This window comes from Leguminivora glycinivorella, chromosome 15 (genome assembly GCF_023078275.1).
Source record: "Leguminivora glycinivorella isolate SPB_JAAS2020 chromosome 15, LegGlyc_1.1, whole genome shotgun sequence".
NCBI classification, from domain to species: Eukaryota; Metazoa; Arthropoda; class Insecta; order Lepidoptera; family Tortricidae; genus Leguminivora; species Leguminivora glycinivorella.
In genome coordinates this window covers 15,088,913-15,100,433 of record NC_062985.1, presented here as the reverse complement: position 1 = coordinate 15,100,433, position 11,521 = coordinate 15,088,913, and the positions used below count along the sequence as shown (strand labels likewise).

Sequence of the window (11,521 nt, the reverse complement as noted above, 5' to 3'; positions counted from 1 at the left end):
CTGAGATTATCCGCGGACGGACGGACGGACGGACGGACAGACAGACATGGCGAAACTATAAGGGTTCCTAGTTGACTACGGAACCCTAAAAACGTTATGTAAAACTAATATTATGGCAATTCAGCGTTATTTCTTACAAAAGTATTGATGTTGGTGTTATATCTAACGTCCATTATTGCTGCTGAATGTTAGTAACATGAAATTATATATTTTATCGTTATATCTCGTGGGACGCACCCAAAATTAAAGAACCCTTCCTATCACCTATCACACTGATTGTTTGATACATCATTATCAGCTGTCTCTTTTATGTGACGTGCTAACAGAATATTTAATATCAAACTTTGCTAGTGACATTTAAGTGTTGCTGTCGTGTCATTTAAAGTCGACTCATAATCACAGAGACCAAAATAATAAAGCTGTCAACAGCGTTATTGTTCTCCACCCACAGCATAGGGTTACCGACTTTTGGGATAATGATTTTGTCTTATCAAGGAATAAACAAAGATCTAGAAAAAGCAGGGGCTTAAGAAACTGTCAAACTAAGCGAAGTGGCAATCGTTGACGCTACGTGGCAATCGAAAAGTAGTCAGGCTCAGTCGTGCCACTAAAAAAGTGTGATAAGGAGAACTAGCTACGATATCCTTACGAAGCGCTAGCTGTTGTGACGTTGATTAGGTACCCTGGGCATAGAGAGTAACCTTCCAAATTGAATCTATTTGAAAATAATGTTTCATTCCTACTATGTACTATCGAACCAACTGAATCAGACACTGGTCCCACCGTGAGTTAGTAAGCTATGAGCTATCCGTTATAAAAACGAACAAAAGATATGCACTCCCGTGTAAATAAAAGAGACACGACGATATTGATGGCTCACCGCTGGGCGAGTAACTATAAACATCGCCGTGTCTCTTTTATTTACGCGGAAATGATTATCTTTTGTTCGTTTTTATAGCCGATAGCTCATAGTTTACTAGCTCGCGGTGAGACCAGTGCCTACGCTTATTTTGCCAAACCATCTTAATGTAAGTAGATCGAAATTCGCTTGCAGATAGAGATTCCTTGGTGACAAACTTGTTATCGTTTTATTAGATACTGACATGACATGTGTGTAGTGACGTAATTTAGTTAGTATTTGAAACGACCTAAATGCATTATAAGTGATATACCTTACAGGTCTGAAAGATTCAAACGAATTATCTGCCAAGTGGATCATGAATCAGTTGGTTCAATAGTAGGTTAAAATGAATATCAACCCCGTCTATGATTGTCAACCCTACGATACTAACAGCTTAAATACCCGAAAGAAATGTTTTTAGCCACAATCATTACAAAAGCGACACCACCATGAGCATACCAACATTCAACGATGTTTTCCAACAAATCAGGACCAACCTGTCATTCATGGGCATCCAGGCTGACAGACCAAGTATTGGCCTGACGTTTTACATCTTTTACGCAATGCTTTTCACAATGGTCTCATCAGAAATTGTTTTTTTCTCCGTTAACATGGCACCGGAGAATTTTCTCGAACTGACTGGCCTTGCTCCGTGCATATGTGTCGGCATCTTGTCACTTTTGAAAATAGCTGCTTTAGCATGGAAGAAAGAAACCGTTTTCACTCTATCCGATGAACTAGAGAAACTTAGTACAGAAAATTTGAGGGACCCTATTAAGAGGGATATTGTGAGTTCCGATATAATTCTTTTAAAAACTCTCATCAAATACTACTTCGTTTTAAACGCCGTACTGATTTGCGTGTATAATTTTTCAACGCCGTTTTATATTCTGTATCATTACCTTACAACGAAGGAAGAAATTTTCATCCTGCCGTATGCTGTCATTGTGCCTTTCTCAACTGAGATGTGGCTGACGTGGACATTTGTATATATATTTTCAGTTTTATGTGGTAAGAATAAACTACGTACCTATATGTTTTATTAACTGTCCATTAAATTCTAGACGTCCTCCTTCCACCGTAGTGGAATACACAAACGCTCACGAAATGAAACGCTCGTAGATATCTATCTCTATCGCTCTTGCGTATTGGCGCGACAGAGCCAGACTACCTTTCGCGGCGTTTCGTTTTCGTTTCGTGTCGCAGAAATGCCATTCGGCTACGGCCCCTGAAGTGCAGGATTCTGAAATAAATAATATGTAGAATGTAGAGAGTAGCGCGGTGATTTTCTTCTTTTCCACACATCATAATTATCTATTTTAATACGGTTCTGGTTTCCAGGTTTCATTTGTGTGTTATTTTTTACCGCCGTGGATGCATTATATTTCACTTTAACGTCTTACGTGTGCACCATCTTTGCCGTACTAAGCAATGAAATAATAACTCTGGACCAACCTTCAGACGACATCTTAAGCCAGATAATAAAGAAACACCAAAACGTTTTGGCGTAAGTAAAACTATTGTATTAAATTACTTATTTTGACTTAAATCTTAAGGGAATAGAAAAATCGGTCAGTATACAGTTTAGATCCGTACCTATTTGCTGTAGGGTTCCGTAGTAACTCATTCTTTACTTTTCTTAACATGGCGGAACTATAAGATTTGATAACTGACTACGAAATCTTAATTTTTTTTTTAAATCAGACTGATTTGACCATGATGTTCACTAGACCATAGTTCAAGAAAAAGAAATACCTACTCTTTATATCTTTTAGACCACTGTGTGATCTGCCTTGATATTTGATAACTAAGACATTTAAAAACTATTAAGAATCATAAAAGTTTTTATTTCAGATTAGCTGAAGATTTGGAGGAAATATTTACGTTACCTAATTTTTTCAACGTATTGGTGGGGTCGGTAGAAATCTGCGCTCTTGGGTTCAATTTAATGGTAAAAGAATTCAAATTATTCCTATTTTGTTCCCAATTTTTTTTGTATACCTAGGGCGATATGTAGTTAAATTTTAATTTTATTTTCAGTTGTTTGTTGTGCTACGCCCTAAAAGGACATGCACTGGACATTTTTAATATAATTTGATTAAATATTAGGTACCAAATTACAAGCCTTAGGTATATATTCAGTCGAAAAAAGACAAAAAGTTGACCTACCAACAAAAGAAGATTCAATTTCATTTCTATTTGTTTAGGAAGAAAGATGAAATGATAAAATATTCCTAGTCCTCGTATCTTTTTATCCCGAGTACCTAACGCTAAACAAAGTCTAACGTTCCAAAATAGGAAGATCAAAGAACAGCCTTAATATTGTCTGTAGGTACTATCAAACCAACTGATTCATGCCCCACTTGGCAGATGACTCGTTTGTATCTTTCAAACCCGTAAGGTATATCGCTTATAATGCACTTAGGTCGTTTTAAACACTTACTAAATTTTGTCACTACACACATGTTAGTGTCTAATAAAATGATAACATGACGGATGATTTTTGCAACGTCGTATTAGGAGCGATTGAGCCGACCAACGCAATTCTGCCTATGACTTCACGTATGCATGCTTCTCTTAGTCACCAGTACCGATGCCAAAACATTCCATGTCGCGCTTACAGGAGACTCTGAATCTTAACATAGGACGCCCCACAGGTCTCTTTACGTGCGCTATCTAACCCAACAGCACTTGGCGTGGTAACTTCTCTGAATCCATGCGGTGTATGTGACCTAGCCAACGCAGTCCTCTCTTTCAGTACAGGCAAGGTATTATGAGATATAGTTGCAGGACCAAGTTAGTGCCAAAACTATGCATCCACAATCTTAACGCATAAGCGATAAAGTCGTGTATACATATTTTTAGCACTTGCCTGTAATAAAACGTACTGTCAACGAAGATGAGTGGGTCGAAGATGATAGTAAATTAACTTGCTTAGTTCTAAGGAATTACTTCCAGGAAGATGAAATAATGAATACTTAGATACCTGTGGTAAGAGAGACTGAACAAGGGATTTCTACTCACATACGTTATTAAGGTGAAACCAATTAAAGTGATCGTACTTTGCTCCACTTTAAGGCAATTTCGAATATTTTTATTAAATATTTACAAGGATGTATATGTAAAATTTGTAATTGTTAGTTTCGTGTTTATGTAACTACATAAATATATCAGAAGCAATGATAAACAAAATATACCCATTGTTATGGGAATCTCTGGCCCCATCTACAGTTTAGTTATACAGATGAGAGGAAAAAATGACAATTATTATTTACATTGAATATTGCACACAAACAGCAAAGAAGACTAATCTACTTAAAATAGTTAACTAAAACATGCTTTTATCTTAAGTCTAGGCATTGGACTAACAAAAATTCAAAAAGTTTTTTTACTACTCATATGCAGTTTTCCTAGGCAACATTTTGCTAAATAACGTATGAAATTCCTTACGCCGTACCTTAGATCCGTATAAAAAGATGTAATTTAATAAGCATAATTAAATTACATCTTTTTATTAATCGAAATTCTAAGAAAAATGGTCGGGAGTTCATTAGTCAACTCGTAAATCTGAAAAAGTGGATTAAAAACTCGTGATCTAGGTTCCTGGGTTGCATCTTTATACAGGGTGGGGTTTGTAACAAAAGCAAAAAATAATAATAATAATAACTGAAGGCTAAAACTTAAACTGAACAACATTTTGTTCAGCGACTTTTAAAAATGATGAAGTTTTAATTTCTAAATTTTTCATACAAAATGAATATTAGCTTCAATGTAGGCCATTATTGTTGTCATTGACGTTGTCTGTCATGCAAATTGGGCCATTTTTTTCAAAGTTATCCACCCCACTTTTTTTGTAACATGGGTATTTTTTACGCGATTAATACTCAGAATCGCGAGGTCTCTGATAGGAGAAAAAAATGTCCCAAGATTTCCATACATTTTTCGAACCTTCCATTCCGTTACTGCCATACAAAATGTATGAAAAAATGGTAACGGAATGGGAAAAACACCTTGGGACACTTTTTTTCTCCTATTAGAATTGAAAGAGCTCGCGATTCTGAGTGGAAACCACATACAAATTTCCAAATTAAAAAAAATGGGGTGGACAACTTTGAAAAAATGGCCCGCTTAAGACTTTACAAAATTCGTAATCGTAACCTATTAGAAAAAAACTTCCAAGTGTGATAAAAATATATATACAGGTTATTTTTAAAAGTTGCAAAACAAATGTTGATCGAGTATAGCCTACAGTTATTTTTTCTTCTTTTGTTACAGGGCCCACCCGGTACAATAGGTAAGGTAAACTCGCCTCATTAATTGACACGCCTAATTCGGCGAAACAAACAAAAATCGTCTTTCGGAATAGTGCTTTATACCTTGTATCACCGAATTAGGCGTGTCGCCGAATGAGGCGAGTTTACCCTAGGTATTTGCTGGACAGCCCGGTAGTTAGCAACATTATTTCATGAAGTAACCCACCTGTGATACCTACATCGGATATTAAAAAAAATAACGTTCACATTATTACCTTGTTCAGCTAACAAGATCTATCTACCAACTACTTTAAAATCGTACAATTAAAATTGCGTGTAAAGATATGTGCAGTTTTTTTTTACTTACGAGTAGGATACGCTTACAAAACTTGTTTATTTCAGATAGGTGATTGGAACAATGTCCCCGGCTGCATGCTGTTCATTGTATCTGTCCTATTTCAGCTATTTATGATGAGCGTTTTCGGGGAAAAAATTATTGGAGCGGTAAATAATTTATTGTGTCATAAGGGAGCAAAATTAGGTAAGGTGCATTCGAGTAATTCTGAGTCGTCTAATTTCGAAAGTCGCAAAAAAATTCACCATTATTTCCAGGTTCCCCTTTCGGAATTACCAGAGCATTTCTGTCATTCGGAACCCTAATGCACCTTACATTGAACCCTGAACGAAGTAAATAATTATATAATTTAATTTTTAACCCTATGCATTACGAGGGATTCTAAAGTACCTAGGATCACCGTAGTGAGGGATGCAAGTGTTAACGCTCAAAAGCAAATAGTATTTTTCACATTCAACTCACAATTTTCAGTCGGACACTTAGGGTCACTTGCACCAACGAAAATGAAGGGTTAACCCACCATTTTATATGGAATTTGACAGATGACAGCCCACTAACCCTGCGTTAAATGGTTGGTGCACGTGGGCCTTAGAGACACATTTATATAATGAACATTTCGTTCTGCATTTTAGAGTATCAAAGTTGGCGAGTCTGCGTTTCTATGCGACTGGTATAAGATGAATAAAAAGACACAAAAAGTTCTTCTGACGCTAATGATCAGGTAATATTAATGTACATTATAGGCAGACTATCAAGGGACTCTGAATTAAATATTGCAAAGAAGCTCTTGTTTAATTATCTTGTAATACCTTTTTTTTATTATCTTTAGTGAAATAGTGCTAAAGAATATTAAGTTTCAAGCTTATTATGTTTAGAATTATATTAAGCGAGTAAAATCGCTCTTAAATTGTTTTCTTTTCAGAACTCGTAAACCTACACGGCTGACTGCGTTTAAATATTCTGTCATTTGTTACGAAGGATTTACTAAAGTAAGTACTTATCCGATGAAGAGTGAAAATACTCCACACACTTACCCCCTTATTCATAAACGTACACTAAAGTTATCACACCAATACGTCGGAATGGGACAAGCAAACTTTATCGGCTTGATAACTTTAGTGTACGTTTATGAATAAGGGGGTTTAAGGTTTGACAAATAGAGAAACGTAACGACATTGGATAAGTCGGATGTAGGACCGATATCCCATATATTGAAGCCGCCATCTTTGATTTTCGACTTTGAAATTCTTCCGACCTTCGATATTGGATCGGATAATGTGAAAACTCACTTAGGTAGGTATGGTTTTTGTATGTGAAAAAATAATTACCTCAGAACGCACCTCTGAGGCCCACTTCCATATAAAATGGTGGGTTAACCCTCAGTTTAACCCTCCATTTTCGTCGGTGCAAATGGCTCTTAACGACATCAATTTGTAAGACAAGGATGAGATGTCGATAATGTCACATACGATGCCGGACAAACGTTTTCTAATGTAACACGACTAAGGGCCAGTTGCATAAACTACCTACAGTTAACAGACACATCAACGTCACGCATCAGAAGTCAAAGAGAAGCCATACAAAAAAAATTGCGACGCTAAATTCGCACTCTTGGTTCAATCAATGGGATTTTGACACCAATGAATTGATACCATTCGTAAGTTTGTATGGCATGTCCTTACGGTGCAATCAATGTAATATAATATGTATTGGCTGGGTACGAGGTAGGTGGTGGGAGAACCACGAATCGATCGCAGCGCGCACCGTGGCCAAAAAAGGAACCCTCGGCACACCAACTGTCACTTTTTACAGCGAAATTTACGTATCCGTGCATAAAGTAAAAATAAATAAATATGCGTCACGATAATTGCTACGCAGCTAACTGTACGAACACTGGGAAAAGCAATAATCACAAATTTTATAAATATGCACAAGCAAATTGGAAACGAGACCAACAAATGAAATAGATAATCGCTGTAAGAGGAAAAAGTAAGTAAACTAACATACTTTTAAAAGAACATACTTTTAAAATAGACAAAAATTCTGCATTATTATATTAACGACACTGAAAGCTTGAAATAAATGAATTTTAATTAAAAAAAAAAATAATAATAATAATCGTCTCCAATATATATGAAATGCGTTATTGCCTAAAATCGGTTTACTTCTTTATTTACATTTCGCGAACTCAACCGTGAGAAACTCCGTGTGTACTTACCTGAAATATTGATATTGATTGTCATTAAAATTATTTGTTTATTGACTTACTCTTCGTATTGACAGAAAGCTATTTGGCGTTTCTAAGTCCGCCGTAGTTGTACAACTACGGCGGACTTAGAAACGCCTAGCGGCGATGCTGTGTCATCGTGCACCCAGCCAATAGGTACAGTCAACCAATTTGAATCATAGGCCACTGTAGAACCTTTGCACATTAAACGTCAATGTGACTTCTTATGGCAAATAGAACACGACTTAAATGAGAGAGGGTTCTAGAGTGGCCTAGGATTCAAATTGGTTGACTGTACGTATGTTTTTGTCTCAGAAATTTTTCATCAATAATCTACTTAAATAGATGCTGAAATGCGAATTTATATTAAGAAAATATTATTTTATTTTCAGATAATCAGTAACTCCTGGTCATATTTCACAATTCTGAGGACAGTCTACTCACCAGAAGACCAATAGAAACATGCTTAGATTCATGTGAACACCTATATTGTATTCTAGAATAGTAACTGCAATATATTTTACTTATTTTTAAGCTAGGGGAATCCCATATTGTATTACTTTACTTTTAGGTTGGTACTGTCTAGATATAATTATTTACAAATATTAATTGAATGATTAGCACAAAGATACTACAAATATCAATACGAACAGTATTCGCGAATTTAGGCATAAAAACAAAACAATCAATTTGTTTTTGAGCCTAAAAATGTAATCAATCTTATCGGTTTTTGATTGATTCATCGAATGTTGTGGAGCTATTTATAAAAGATAATTATTATAAGGATAATTAACAATAACCCCCCAAGGATTCTAACAGGGACTGTGATTAGCCATCACGCGAATTTTTTGCTCTGCAGTAAATTATGTGCCTCTCTGTCGCTCCAATAGAAGAGTAGGCAATCTAGAGAGATTCTAGATTGTGAGGAAGACCTTAACTTTGAAAAGGGCTAAACATATTTATACAGATATTAGCTGATTAGTTCAAGGCAGGGACAAGTTGCGTACTGGAAGATAGGTTTAGGCTCAGTAGGTGGGCGATAATGATAATGGCCGATATGATGATGATGATGATGACGATGGCGTCACACGCATAGATAAAGTACAAATATTTTCATAAATTGGGCTCAAAATGTATTAAATCTGATTGATAACTTTGTAATGATTGATAATTATTAATTAAAGTAATCTTATCACAGTTTACGTGTGCGTAGGCGTAATTTATTCATTTCCTCAAATGTAAGAAATAGTATATTGAGCAACAAGGGAGCTAAGGGGAAATTGATAACGAGTATTATAATTCGCGACAGCCTGGAGGCTGGAGTAAATTATAGACACGAGTTTTCAATATCCTTACCTCCTGAGTTACACATAATGTTTTTCATCACATTTGAGACCAAAACAGAGAGGGAAAAAAATCATAAGGCAAAACCTTCAACGGCGGCGCCGGCGTTGCGATTGTGTATCTTCACTTATCAGTTTCGTCAGATAAATCCATTGTTTTCATTAACAACTTTTTGAACACAAACAAACACTAAAATGCAGTATTATACTGCATGTAAATTAAATACAATGTTCAAAGAAGCATACAATTGAAACTAAATGTGTCCGTCAAAAACATTTGTCAACTTTTTTCATTATCTGATTAGTCTACTACAGGCTCCGTAGCCGAATGGCATTTCTCCGATGCTAAACGAAAACGAAACGCCACGAAAGGTAGTCTGTCTCTGTCACGACAATACGCAAGAGCGATAGAGATAGATATCTACTAGCGTTTCGTTTCGTGAGCGTTTGTGCCATTCGGCTACGCAGTACGCACCCTGATAATGCTACGAACTGCGTTTAGTTCGTGTAATATGACTAACTGCCAGATTATAAATTATGATGATTTATCGGAGTGAAATTTACTATGAAATCTGTGATGAAACAACGTAAACAAATTCTTTGGGGTTGTCACGAATACATACACACCTACTATGAATTCTAACTAGTAATAGATACTTAAGTATTATTTATTTGTAATATTCTTGAACTCCCGATCGGAACACACAAATATTCTTAGGGTTTTGCCAACGATGGTTCTTGTACAGTCAGCCAAGAAAGTGGTTAACCAGTTTTCGACCTTATTTATTTTATTTTTATTTTATTTATTTAATTTATTTAATTTTAAGAAACAAACGGTCATATACAAAAAATGTCTACAATGATACTGTCTACGCTAAAGACCTACAGTTTCCTTAATTAATTATAGATGTGCTAATTACAATATTACCTATAATGTATATTAATATTAAAAATTTACAAATCAACAACGGAGAAAACTATGACAGTTACACATGGTGTTGTAAAATGTAATACTTAATTGTATGTAACAATGGCAAATCGTAATACTAATCATTGGAACAATCTCTTCAAAGATGTTATACTCCCGTTAAAAATATCAAAGTCTGTTAGTGTATCACATTTATTAAAAAAGTTGCAAGCGCGTCTAATAAACATATTACGGGCATAACATGTTTTGCTAATAGGGATTGAGAATAATTCCTTTCTGCGACATTTACGTATACGGGCACGAGGGACCTTGAGAGAAACCTTTTCAAGTAAGCAAGGGATTTCTAATTTTGAATTTAAAATTTTATAAAGAAATACAGAGTCTGCACAGTCACGCCGATTACTGAGCGGCTGCATTTTATGACGCTGTAGAGAGTTAGTGTAATTAACATAGTGATTACCAGTTCTGTTTGTTTGAAATGGAGTCAAAAAGTGGTAAACCACTTTCTTGGCTGACTGTAGGTACCTAGTAATAAACTGTGAAACTGGCACTAGCCAGGGTCTTTCTGTCTAAAACTGCATAGGACAGAAATACATGGCAAGCAGTTTTGTTGGAGGCTAAGGTAAGATACAATCTGGGTCGCTACTCCAGAGAAGTAAGATCCTGTGTCTACTTTCCGACTCACTCTCCTCCACTGCACTTTTATTAGATAATAACCTAACCACAAAATTAAAATTTTGAAAATACCCCCGACCGCGGGGATACCCCCATTTGCCAGAATTTCATTTGCCATAATTTTATTTGCCACCCTATTCAACAATCATAATATTGTTTCTCATAACATCTTATGCCATAATCATTGTTTACTATATTAATCAAGTGCCAGAAACTTTGTTTCCCATAAAGTCAGTTTCCATAATGTAATTTGTCAGAATCATCGAAATCAGTAATTACCACATTCCATACCATCATTTGTCATCCAAATTAGCGACCAGAAAAGTCAATTTCCATAATGTGATTTGGCAGAATCATCGAAATGCTTAATTATCACAGAGACGACACTACTAGAAGTACTAGAGAATGAAACTGCTATCAAAAAGTAGGTTAGGTTAGGTTAGAACTGTGACCCCCGGAAAATAAAACTGCTATCAGAAAGTAGGTTAGGTTAGGTTAGAACTGTGACCACATGTAAAATAAAACTGCTATCAGAAAGTAGGTTAGATTAGGTTAGAACTGTGACCCCCTAGAAAATAAAACTGCTATCAGAAAGTAGGTTAGGTTATGTTAGAACTGTGACCCCCTGGAAAATAAAACTGCTATCAGAAAGAAGGTTAGGTTAGGTTAGAACTGTGACCCCTGGAAAGTGAAACTGCTATCAGAAAGTAGGTTAGGTTAGAACTGTGACCCCTGGAAAATGAAACTGCTTGAAAAGTAGGTTAGGTTAGGTTAGAACTGTAACCCCCTGGAAAATGAAATAGCTATCAGAAAGTAGGTTAGGTTAGGTTAGAACTGTG

The 11,521-nt window shown here is 35.8% G+C and overlaps 1 protein-coding gene across 1 annotated transcript; it reads left to right on the top strand.

Annotated features, from left to right (window-relative positions):
• Window positions 1-1,350: 1,350 nt before the first annotated feature.
• Window positions 1,351-8,194, top strand: LOC125234049 (putative odorant receptor 85d). The gene is made up of 7 exons (XM_048140227.1): window positions 1,351-1,912; window positions 2,243-2,408; window positions 2,756-2,852; window positions 5,557-5,658; window positions 6,142-6,230; window positions 6,432-6,498; window positions 8,129-8,194. Exons 1-7 carry the CDS (start codon window positions 1,351-1,353, stop codon window positions 8,192-8,194), a joined length of 1,149 nt encoding a protein of 382 aa, XP_047996184.1.
• Window positions 8,195-11,521: the final 3,327 nt, after the last annotated feature.